A 12,523-nucleotide genomic window follows, 5' to 3' on the forward strand; every position below is an offset into this window, starting at 1 on the left:
GCCTTTTGTAAAATTATCGATTCTGTGATTCTGTCGAAGCTACGTTAATAGTAAACCCCGCATCTGAGGAGTGAGGGTAAGGCCGGGACCATTTCTCTAAGGTTCTTTTCAGCTCTGCAGCTGAGGGGCCCGGGAAAGAAACTGCCTCGCGCTTCCCCCGCCTGTCCCAGGCACTGCAGAGCTCAGTAAGAACAAAAGCAAAATGGCTTGAACTCCGTCCCGCTGCCTTTCAGCCGTTCTCCGCCTCGGTCCCTCCGGGGGCCCCTCACGGCAGAGGCGGGAAAGGGGAGGGCGGGCGGAGCCGCGCGCGCGCCTGGGCCGCCCTCTGCGCTCCGCCCCCTTCCGGCGGGGGGCGGAGCCGGCGCTGTTTCCCCCCCCCACTCCCCAACATGGAGGGCTGGCGGGGAGGTGAGGGGGGAGCGGGCTGGGGACGCGGCCGCCCGGGGTTTGCGGCCGCCCGGGGCTCTGCGGCCGCCGGGGCGCTGGGGGGCGGGAAGGACGGGTGGGGAAGCTCCCTCTGGCTTTCGGCGGTGGGAGCCGCTACCGGTCCCTGTAGCTCGGCTCTGTCAGGACCGTTCCCACGGCCCCTGCCCACAGACCCCCGGCGGGCGGGGAGGGACGGGCTGGGGGTCCTGCCCGCTGCCCTGAGGATCCAGGGGAGCTGTGCGAGGAGGGCTGGAGATGCCTGGGGTAACGCTGGAAGCGGGGGTGGGACGCGGGGAGAGGCGCTGGGTCCCGGTGCGGCCGCGGGAAAGGCACCGCCGCCCCCTCCCGAGTGCCGTGAGCTGCGCCGGGGGCCGGGGCGGGAGAGCCCCGCGGAGCCCCGGGGGGAGGCGGGCACGGCCCTGCAGCGGCGGCTCCCGCTCTGGACTCCATCCAGCCCCTCGATCCCGGTGTTTCCCGGGCGCTGGCGCCCTGCGGGAATGTCTCGATCCTCTAAATCCGCCTGGCTGACCGGGCACTCGCGATCCTGCCGGATAAGGGCTGTGGGTCTCTATCTCCTCGTCCGGTCACCATGGTTGCATCGCAAGTACTCAGTTGCGCCTGACTACAGAAATTTGGCGGTCTCGTTAAAGAATGGAGGTTTCCTGCTTGCCGTAATTCAGTTATGCGATGCGGTAATTGTAGAAAAATTGCTGGTGCTTAGTGTATCTTTCACCTGTGGAAGTCTCTGCCCTCCAAAATATTTGTTGTTGTTTGGATGCGTACGTACCGTACCGAATAAAGGTGCAGGGAGGGAATCATGAACGTGTTTCACTTGACCCGTTAGGGAAGGGTTGAGTTGGAGACGCTGCAGTTGTACAAGAGACTCGTGGACTGCTGTCACCAATGGTAGTGTGGGGACTCTGGGATGAGGCATAATGATTTCAATTTAGCTGAGACATTAAATAGGATTCTTTACCAATTTTCTTATTGTAGCCTGGTATGTGCCATGCCTAGCTTCACATGAGACCCTCCAAGAATTATGTAGGAAGGAAAATCTCACATGTAAATCCATTGGAATCACCAACAGGAGTCTAAAGAGTTATGAGGTGGAATATTTGTGTGACTACAAGGTAGAAGAGGTAAGAGAAACACAGACCAATTTGATCACTCTTTCAGCTGAAATTTGGAAGCAAGCAAAAGGTAGTTTTGCTCATAATATAAAGAATCAGACAGTGAGGACAAAGCTTTTGATGGCATCAAATTAAATATATTTTAAACTTTAAACAGAAAGTGGTGTAAACTGCTACTTTCACTATGTGGAAGGACGATCTTTTCCTGAAATTACAGACATTTAGAATATGAAATGTTTCACCTTTGTGTATCTGATGCTGATGCTTTAGGGTGGTAGCTCAGTATGAATTATGATGCCTCTCCTTTATTTACAGACAACCTTGTGTATTTCTCTCTTGATTCTTTTAGTCTGTTTGATGAAGAAAAAGGGCCATGTGCTGCCAATGGATTCCTGTGAAATTCAGTCTCAGGATTTGTCCTTGTTACAGTTATTTGTCCTTTTTAAATAAGTGCAAAATGTATGCTGCTTCATTGTAAATACAATGTTACACTTATCAAATTAAATAGTGTTCTGGGAGGATGGTTGATATGACCAATAGTGGGTTTTAGACTTTTTTTTGCTACATTTTGCATTTTTTTTTGTTCTGTATGTGATACGACTGCAGTCTGCTTGTGCATACGAGTCATACAGCGAGTTAGCATAACTTACCACCTGCCTTGACAAACTAGCCTCCTCCTCCAGGTATGCTGTTAGCAGAGTTCATCCCAGCTTTGGATTTTTTTGCCCCTAGAGAAAATTTGTAAAGTATGAAAATTGTGCTATAAGTTAATTTGCAAACAACCTGATTTTTCTCTTTCTCCCCAGCTGTAATTTTTATGGGGACATCAAGGCCTTCTGCCCTGTGTGCTGATCCTTAAGTCCAGATCTCTTGTGTTTGTCTGTGTTCTGTAATGGTGGATTTCAGCAACATGAGCTCTGGCTAAATCTGTATCTGTTTCTCTATTTCAAGGGCAAAGCATACTATCTTGTGAAATGGAAAGGATGGCCAGAATCTTCAAATACTTGGGAACCTCGGAAACATCTGAACTGCCCTCTGCTTATTCAGAACTTTCTTAGAGACAAGAATGAATACTTGTCTCGGGGGAGAGGAGGCAAAGCAATGAAACTGAGAAACCACGTTAAAACTCTGAAACCTGCAATTGCAGATTATGTTGTAAAGAAGGCTAAACAAAGAATAGCTCTGCAGAGGTGGAAAGAAGAACTCAACAGGAAAAAGAATCACAAAGCAATGATTCTGGTAGAAAACACTGTGGATCTTGAAGGCCCTCCTTTAGACTTCTACTACATCAATGAGTATAAACCTGCTCCAGGAATAAATGTGCTCAATGGAATAACAAGTGGCTGTGAATGTGCTGACTGCCCTGCTGAGAAGTGCTGTCCAAAGGAGGCTGGGTTTATTTTGGCTTACAATAAACGTAAGAAATTGAAAATCCAGCCTGGCTTGCCCATCTATGAGTGCAATTCATATTGTAGGTGTGGGCCTGACTGCCCCAATAGGATTGTGCAGAAAGGGACCCCATATTCCCTCTGCATCTTCAGAACCAACAACGGCCGTGGCTGGGGAGTAAAAACCCTCCAGAAAATTAAAACCAACAGTTTTGTGATGGAGTATGTTGGAGAGGTAGGTATGTATTTAGCTTGTAGAGGTGAATTACATGTAATCAAGGAAATGTTAGATAAAATCTTAATGAGCTTTCTCTCAGTTTTCACACTTGACTTCTTCACCCAGAGGGTGGTCAGACACTGGAACAGGCTCTGCAGGGAGGTGATCATGGCAACAAGCTTGACAGAGTTCATGGAGTGTTTGGACAATAAGGCACATGGTGTGATTCCTGGGGATGTCCTGGGCAGGACCAGGAGTTGGTGATCCTGGTGGGACTCTTCCAACTCAGGATACTGTGCAATTCTACTGTATAATAGATCAGTCTGCTTTTGAGTAGAGAGAGAGGGACATTCAAGTTGACAGCAAAATTATGTTGTCTAGAACATTCCTTCATTCCAGAGCAGTTGTAAAAGGTCAAAAGTAAAGAGAATATTTATCTCATATGGCACTAAAGAATTATTTTAGATAAATGCCCTAATAGTATTTCTAAAGGCAAGTCCTTAATTTCTTTCATGGCAATCATCTTCTTCATTCTTCCCTGATCATCTTTTTTGTAGTTTTTTGCCATTCCCAAAGCACAGTTGTTTTGAAACTCCCTGCACAGACTTTCAGTCCCTTTTCTGTCTGCCCTTCTAAGGTAGTATTTCCCAGCATATTTATTGCTTTTGATTAACAGCAAGAGTAACATTCATAATACAGACATTATCTGCTTATTCAATCTCATACTATTTCCAAGAGAACTTTTATGTTATAAAATACAGACCTTGAGCTACTCTTGAGGTTTTGTATTGCCCTGTGTTTATGTGCTTCAGTCTCTGCTCTGTTCCAGGGCTCTTCACACCAGCAGTTCCTGGCAGCCTCTCTGTTACACTGTGTTTCGTTTCTACCACAAATCTGCCTTGCTACTATGTTGACTCAAAGTATTGCCTGCTGTCCCTTTGTACAATGTTTCTGGTGTTTAGTAGATTTCCCCCATGCTTCCTGCCCCAAAACTTCTTCTCATGGTCATCCATTTCCTTTAAATATACACAAGGTCATACACTGCATTCACTCAAAGGTGATTCTGTGATTTTGTTGCTTAAAGAAAAGAGTGTGTATTTTACTGTTTCACCTGAATCTACTTAATATCTACTGCTGAGTTCTCAAATCTCATCTGTCAGATTTTAGAGGGATTCGTTGTCCAATTCCATCACATTTTGTATCTCTCTTGCTGCAAAATTATGATTTCTTTGCTGATTTGCACAACAGAATGTGTTTAATGTGACAGGCTGCAGATGAAGTTGTTGAAGCTGTTTCATCTGTTGAGAGTGACACACTTGCCTAGTAGATGTTGAATAGATTGAGCTTTGTGAGTGATGTGACTGAGCTGCAGTGAATATGATCTTTCATTGCAGTCAAAAATAGCAGGAAGAGATGCTTCTGGGAAGAGAGGAAATGAATATCAGGCTGTAAATGTGGCTGGGGTTTAAAGACTGATACCTGTTGATCATCTTTGCAAAGGGAAAAGGTTGAATCTTGGTTTTGTGTGAAGTAAATGAGGCTTTCTGGGTCTAATGGAGAAAGTGTGTATATAGAAACTTCAGTAAAAACAGCTGATTGTATTGTCATCATCAGAATTATTAGTAGAGGGTGCTGATATGGTTTTTTTTTTCCAGAGACAAGGTAGTGCTGTGCATCAGCTGTAGACAAATTGCACCCAGAGAAGCCTCAATCAAAATAATTAGTTCAGCTGTATGTACTCTTATGTATTCTTCATTCATTAGATGGAATGATGGAATGCTATTTCAACATCAAAAACTTAGTGTGGTATTTTTTTTGCTAAGTATTTTTCTAGCTTTTTTTTCTAACTTGATTGTGATTTTTGTTTTGATTTAGTAATAATTAATAACATGATGCAGGTTTCTTTATTCTTTTTTTTTTTTTTTTAGGTGATTACAAGTGAGGAAGCAGAGAGGCGAGGCCAGTTCTATGACAACCAGGGAAATACTTACTTGTTTGACTTGGACTATGACTCAGATGAATTTACAGTAGATGCAGCTCGATATGGAAATGTATCCCACTTTGTGAACCACAGTGTAAGACTTTGTTTTGCATACTAAGAATTTGGAGAATTATTCTAATTGTGCTAGAAATGTCTTCTAATGTAAATATTTCCTTACTGTATTCACAGTTTTTCTGGAGTAGTTTGCTTCATGCCAGCACAGTCCATTTAATCAGATGATGTAATAAATAGAACAGAATATTGGGCCTTACTTGGATTGACTGCCTACAAAAATCTGGGGCAGAGATGCTGCCTGAAGTGGACATCCTATAGAATTGGAATTTTGACTGAATCAGCTGGTTCTAGACAACAAAAATAGGGTTGGTTTGGGTGTGTTTTTTCTGAGTACCTGAAATACTTAACATGTGACAGTTCCTTAATGAAATTAGCCAGGAGTCAGAGATTACAGGAATTGATGTTATTTTGTAGCTGGGCAGGATGGAATGTTACTCTGACTTTCATCCAGCAAACTTGGTAGAGGAAAAAAGAGAAAATTCTTGTGCTTTCTTAGGTATCTACAGCAGTGAAATATAATTTTTCCTCCTAATCTAAATTTGCCAAAGTACTCAAAAGTAAATTTTCACAAGCAGTTTTTGTAGTGTTTTGTTGAAGTTCAACTGAAGTACCTAAGGCAAGAAAGCTGAGCTGCATTTGTAAGGATTCCTGAACTAAAAATTATTATTTCTTACTAATCCAATGTTTGTGAGGTATGCAGTCAGTATTCTACCAATACAGAAAATTCATGCCTTCAGGTCTGTGAGATGATGATATTCCATGCAGGCTTGCCATGGAGAAGGATGAAGGAGAATTTTAGATACAGACAATTGCTCTTCACTTTCGCAAATGGGAGTGAAGTATTCTCAGTCTTCAGTGTAAATTTAGATGTCTGTAACTTCACTTCTGATTCTTTAATCTGTGATATATTTCACTGTTAAAGAATAAAAAAACATTCAGAATTTAACAGTCTCAGGGACTACTGATTTTTGACACTTAATCCAGACAAAATGAGGAAATGGTTTCTAGTTCCAGCTTAGTGACCTTCACCTTCCTCCCAGCACCCAGACCATGTCAGGGAATTCAGAAGCCAAGCAGGTTTGCAGTTTACAGTAGAAATTCATGCATAGTATGAAGATGTTATCTCTGGCCTGGAAGCAGTGCTTGAGCATCACTACAGAGCAGTGAGTTTCTGGGGCTTGAAACACTCGGTTGTTTTTAGTTTTCTTTCAACTTTAATTCTTTTTATGGCTTTTGTTGGTACATACTAGTCTCTGAATGTAGTCTCTGAATGTAGGCTAGTATTAGCCTACATTGGCCTAGAGTAGGCTCTAATTATTTTGTCACCATTTTTGTTGTCACCTTTGAAGGTGCCATTTTTTTATAGGTTGTTGCATATTAGTGTAGTCTGCACATTGTGCAAAGGTTGCCTTCCTGGAAGGACTTAAATCTGAGCTAGGAATTATTATTTCATTATTTCAATTTGTTGATTTCAGACGATAATTGCAGACTTCTGTCACTGAGACAAGAGCCCATTCTTTCTTTGCTGTGACCTTGGTTTATTTAAACACTTCAGTGATATTAAATGTTAATTTTTCTAAACAGAAATTGCATTAATTTTTGCTTACAGTGTGATCCAAATCTTCAAGTCTTCAATGTGTTTATTGATAACCTCGACTTGCGTCTTCCTCGAATAGCGCTGTTCTCTACCCGGACCATCAAGGCTGGAGAAGAGCTAACCTTTGACTATCAGATGAAAGGTCTGCACATTTTAACATTGGTTCTTGTGGAAGTTTTGGGGTGCTGGTGGGTTTTACTGCAGCCTGAATGATGGTATCATTTAGCTCAGGCAGAGCTTTTTATAACATAGCTCTGGCTTTCAGAACAGTCATTGCTCATGATGTGTAGTGCAGAGAGGAGCACACCCAGAAGCTTTTGCCTGCATCTCTAGTTCACTGCCTCCCTCAGTGCTCCTAGCACATCAGGGATTGTGGCTAGACTGACTGGTGAAGCAAATGGTTTTGAAGCTTTGTCCCAGGAATGCTCAGAGGAATGGTCAGGCTGCTCTTAAGTAAAGCTTTCCTTTATTCAAATCAGCATTTTAGGTAAACTGCTTGCTAGGTAGTCTGCTAGTGATAGTTTCTAAGATAGATACTAAGGCAGTTGTAATAGCTCAGCAGCATGAGGCACCATCAGTTTGTCTTTGAATTCTGGTGTCCTCTAGGCCTCAGTTGTGGATGTAGGTTCTATGGAACAGCTGTTTCAGATGGGATAGAGTTAATTTCTTCTCAGTACCTGGTACAGTGCTGTGTTTTAGACTCAGTATGAGAATAGTGTTGATAATTCACTGATGTTTTCTTAAATCGGGAACTTCTTTGTGTCTCAGGCTTTACCAGTGAGGAGGTACTAAAAAAAAATGTAAAAAAAAAAAAAAATCCAGTAGGAAGTGTAGACAGATGAACTGGTCAAAGAGATATTCCATGCCAGGGAATGTCATGCCCAGTGCAGAAACTGGGGAGATATCCAGAAGGGGCTGATCAGAGTTCAGGGATGGCCTCTGGGCATCAATGAGCCAAAGGTAAGCAACTGTAGGTGGCAGCACCCAGGTTTGGTCTTTTTTTTTACAATTACTGCTACTAATAATAATAATAATCAGTATCAGCATGATCAGAATATCATAATTATTACAATATTTTACTGTTTCAATTATTCAACTGTTCTTATCTCAACCTACAAGTTTTACTTTTGCTTCTCCTCCCTGCTCTGATGGGGGGGAAGTGAGCAAGTGTCTGTGTGGTGTTTCATTGCCATCTGGGCTTAAAACACCACACTGCCAAATTGATCTTGAATCTTAAAACTCCTCTTTCCCTCTGTTTGTGGCACTGACATTGAAGGCCAGCTGCACTCTCAGCTAATCCATGTGGATACCTGGGGGTTACAAAGATGAAGTCTGAGTTTTGGATTCCGATGTGTATGCCAGGTGTTGTACAAGCAGCTGTAACAAGGGTGTCAGTAGAATCTGAGTGAGCTTCACACACAGCTCTTTGAACTGGGCTGTTAGAAGTCCTTTAGAAGCTGTTTGAACACTGGGCATGATCTTGGTCTGTCTATTAGAACTTTCTTACTTGTGTTCATCTGTGTTGCAGGTTCAATAGATCTGACTTCAGACTCTGCTGAAGGTCTTAGCCCATCCAAAAAGAGCATCAGAACTGTCTGTAAATGTGGAGCCATGTGTTGCAGAGGTTATCTCAACTGAGTTTGGGTATCCAAAGTCACAAATATTTTGTTCTTTTTTTAATGTGTTTTAAGAAGACTCTTCTTTCACACATATATTCAAGTATTCTTACATCTAATCTAAATAAGGATGGTGAAAACAAAGTATTGTGTTTGTAATTGAAATGGCATTGGCCAAAGAAAGAGATTGTAGTGTTTCAAGCCGATACAGAACTGCTACTGGGGATTAAAAATTCTAGAGTAGTTGTTTAAGAAGCTGTAAAATGGATATAAAGAAAACTCTAATGTACCTTGATTTGAATATTCCTAGAGTCATAGAATAAGCTGGATTGGAAGGGACCCTCAAGGATCATCGTGTCCAACTCTTAGCCTTGCACAGGACATCCCCAGGAGTCACCCCATGTGCCTGAGAGCGTTGTCCAAACACTTCTTGAGCTCTGCCAGGCTTGGTGCTGTGACCACCTCCCTGGGGAGCCTCTTCTAGTGCCCAGCCACCCTCTGGATGAGAGAACCTTTTCCTAATATCCAGCCTAAACCTCCTGATCCAGTCTAAACCTCCTGTGACTCAGCTTCAAGCTACATGTTTTCTATACCTTGAGAAGTCAGGAGGCATTTGATTTGAATTCTAAATCTTAGTTGACAGTTCTTTTGCTTTTTTGTTATATAAAGAAAAGCTTGAAGATCTTAGTAATAACATTTATGGCACCAGGGTGAGGGATTAAGGAGAGCCAGTGTGTAAATAAAGGTTCACAGGAGTGCAAATTGTAAAATGACCATGGAATTGTAAAATGTCCATGCAAAGGAAATAATTGCAGAAAGAAAATTAGAGAGGCCAAAGCTCAATTAAAACTTAACATAGCCACTTCTTTAAAGGATGGTAAAAACTGTTTTTATAAATACATTAATAGCAAAAGGAGGGGCAAGGAAAACCCCCATTCTTTGTTGGACACAGTGAGGGAATATGGTCACCAAAGATGAGGACAAGGCTGAGGTACTTAACACCTTCTTTGCCTCAGTTTTCAACATTAAGACAGTTGTTTTGTCCTCAGGACAACTGGCCTCCTGAGCTGGAGTAGAATAGTCCCCCTGTGATCCAGGAGGAAGCAGTTAGAGGCTTACTGAGTCACTTAGATGCTCATAAGTCCATGGGATCCATCCTAGGGTGATGAGGGAGCTGCAGATGAGCTCACCAAGCTCAGCATCGTGTACCTGGAGAAAAGGAGGTTCAGGCCTGACCTCATCTCTCTCTACAACTCCCTGACAGGAGGGTGTAGCCAGGTGAGGGTCAGTCTCCCAGGGATCCAGCAATAGGACAAGGAGACAGTCTCAAGGTGTGCTGGGGGTTGGATATTAGGAAAAATTTCTCCACAGAAGGGGTGATTGGACACTGGAATGGGCTGCTCAGAGAGGAGCATCCTGAAGGTGTTTAAAAAAGAGAGTGGATGTGGCACTCAGTGCCATGGTCTGGTTGACAAGATGGTGTTTGGTCATAGGTTGGACTCGATGACCTCAAAAGCCTTTTCCAGCCTAATTGATTCTGTGATTCTGTAATTGGTATTAACAGATCCCAAGTGTAAAACTTGAACTTCTTAGCTGATGTTATGTAGAATGTTTTCAGTTGTTATGCTCTGATTTTTAGTTAGGATTCTATAGGAGGACTGCAGTTCCACAGAGCATTTGTAAATATGGAATTGTCAGAAGTAACATTTGCTGTTTGTTTTCATTACAGAAATTTGGCAGTCGTGGCTGAAACAAGTTGCTGGCTACAGTTTGGAAATAGATAGCAAAAGGTTAAGGAGAGCAGCCCATTGTCTAACAAAGCCAGTGCAGTGTGGAGATATGGTCTGTTATCTGTTAGGTGCAAAAGAGCCCTGGGATTGATGTATATTCACGACTTGGTTAAATTTTTACATACTGTGTCTTTTTTACCTAGTGACAGACTTCTAAGATACTAGGCCTGTATTTTCTGGTTGCAAAAATGTTAACTTCAGTGAAGTTAGACTAGGGGTGAGTATACCCATTTGCTGTAGACATTTGTAAGATGTTCTTGAATGTAAAGGCTGAGAAATGTGCCGTTCTTCAGCTGCTTGAGTCATCTTTCTTTTTCCTGATCATCTTAAAGTTGTCTCAATTTATTCATAACATATGCTAAGTTTTGCTTGGCTTCAGAACCACTGAAGGGCAGTTGAGGTGGGTGATGAGTGGAGTCACAGCCAAGGTCCATGCTCTAGGAATGATCCACACGTTTTTTTCTCGTGGATTCAGAGCTTGTAAAACTTGCTTATTGCTTACCAGTCATGTAAATGTTGACAGGGTCAGGCAGAATAATGTTGCTCCATAAATGGATGCTCCATAGCTGGATGCTGGCTATGTATCATAGGTCAGCTAGTTATCTTTATAAGGTGCACAGCTGTTGGCTCAGGTGAATGAAGTCAAGTACCTAGCATGTAACTGTTTACTTAATTAGTTAGAAAATGCCTTAAATTCCATGTTAATTATTAGCACTTCAAAAAGAGCATTTCAAGGTTGTTTCTTAAGAAGCACAGTTGCATTTGTACTGAAGATCTGGCTCTTTGGTAGCAAATGACATTTTATATGCTACTAGCCAAAATCAGTTTTACACTTTTGGTGAAGAGCATGGGCTGCTGGAAATGCTGTGTGAGTTTTGTAATCTACAATACAGAGATACACATTGAAATAGAGACTTTATATTGCTTAATGGTTAGGAAGAAGTTTGCTTAGATTTAAAAGTATTTGATGTAATCTGGCTAACCTGTATCCACAGTTGATAAATGCTGAATCTCATCAGTTTTTATCATGCCATATCTCTAATGATTTTTTTTTTTAATTTAAAGTTTTAAGTGGAATGTGGAGCTTTAACGTCAGCAAACTCCAGATGATCTTGCATCGTTTGGAGTCATTAGTGCTTTTCCTTGCATGTAGCTCAAATGAGCAGTGCACTCCATGTGGATGGAAGGTACAGGCTCCAGCTCCTTAACGCGCCGCAGCCTGCGCTGTCCCTGCAGGATGGAGCGCCTGCGGCAGGAGGTGATTCCTCACTCCAGCCCCGCCTGTGCCGCGGGCACGGGGCAGGCCCTGGCTCTCCCCATGCCCAGTCTGATTTAAATATTCCAAGTAGCTGCATTTTAGAAGGTAACAGCTGTGGCAGTCGGACTGGAGTGCGGTGTCTGCCTTTTCCAGAGGCACAGAATGTTATCACCAGCACTGGAATAACGCTGCTGTTTGTTAAGGATATGTGTGTTATCTTCTGCCATAAATAAAGAACTGTTAATTTATGTTCTGGGAGGTAGCAGTATTTTGTATTTATTTGAAGGAAACCCATGGATCCAGTTTCCAACATAAAAGCCTTGAACAGTATTTTATATTTATGTATTCACAGTGTATTTGGATTGCAGTCAATTAATTAGCTTAATGGGACACTGTGTCACTTTTAAAACTCCTTTTACTGTTTTTATGAGTTTGGCAGAAAATTGCCAAACTGGAAATGGAGAAATAGCTGTTTTCAATTTCTTAGGGAAGATAAACCAGCCCAGCTTCTGCCTTTGTTTTGCTTTGTGGTCCTTTGGCATCATCATGGTCACCAATTCAGTCGTGTGTATGCACTTCTTGGGGGCTGGTAACCTGTGGCCTGCCCTCCAGCTGTTCTTTTTTTGTTTGTTCTATTTTTTGTAGCAAAACTAAAGCTGCAAAATCACCTGCCAGAAAAGCAATTGTCTATTTATTTTATCTCCAAGTTAAGTCAATCTTTTGATTATTTTTAATGTATGTTTTAGGAACTGTATTAGAATATGCAGTTTGTAAGCTCAGGAACATTTTCTTTTCATACTGTGTCATCTCTAGTATTGCTGTCTTCCTAGTTTTTGATAAAATAAATTAAATTTAGTTTTTCTCTTGTTGTTGTCATTTTTAAAAAAAAAATAGCCTGTCTGAATTAGTTGTAGCATTTGCTTTAAGACTGCAACCTCTTAATTCTGGCTTGTACCCAAATTTTCTAGGAGTGTAAGGACTCCAGCAGAGGGACCAGGAGGAAGTGATGTGTTTTCAGTTTAGGGCTGGTGAGAACTGGTATAAA

At 42.2% G+C, this 12,523-nt stretch overlaps 1 protein-coding gene across 1 annotated transcript; it reads left to right on the forward strand.

The window, feature by feature from the left end:
* The first annotated feature begins 376 nt into the window (after positions 1-376).
* Positions 377-12,339, forward strand: SUV39H2 (SUV39H2 histone lysine methyltransferase). The gene is made up of 6 exons (XM_036401313.2): positions 377-408; positions 1,420-1,565; positions 2,508-3,179; positions 5,090-5,236; positions 6,827-6,956; positions 8,343-12,339. Exons 1-6 carry the CDS (start codon positions 390-392, stop codon positions 8,450-8,452), a joined length of 1,224 nt encoding a protein of 407 aa, XP_036257206.1. The 5' UTR covers positions 377-389; the 3' UTR covers positions 8,453-12,339.
* Positions 12,340-12,523: the final 184 nt, after the last annotated feature.

This window comes from Molothrus ater, chromosome 5 (assembly GCF_012460135.2).
Source record: "Molothrus ater isolate BHLD 08-10-18 breed brown headed cowbird chromosome 5, BPBGC_Mater_1.1, whole genome shotgun sequence".
Classification (NCBI taxonomy): domain Eukaryota; kingdom Metazoa; phylum Chordata; class Aves; order Passeriformes; family Icteridae; genus Molothrus; species Molothrus ater.

Coding starts and splice junctions, on each gene's coding strand:
- SUV39H2 (XM_036401313.2), top strand. Junction 3,180..5,089: donor TGATGGAGTATGTTGGAGAG/GTAGGTATGTAT, acceptor TTTTTTTTTTAG/GTGATTACAAGTGAGGAAGC. Junction 5,237..6,826: donor CCCACTTTGTGAACCACAGT/GTAAGACTTTGT, acceptor TTTTGCTTACAG/TGTGATCCAAATCTTCAAGT.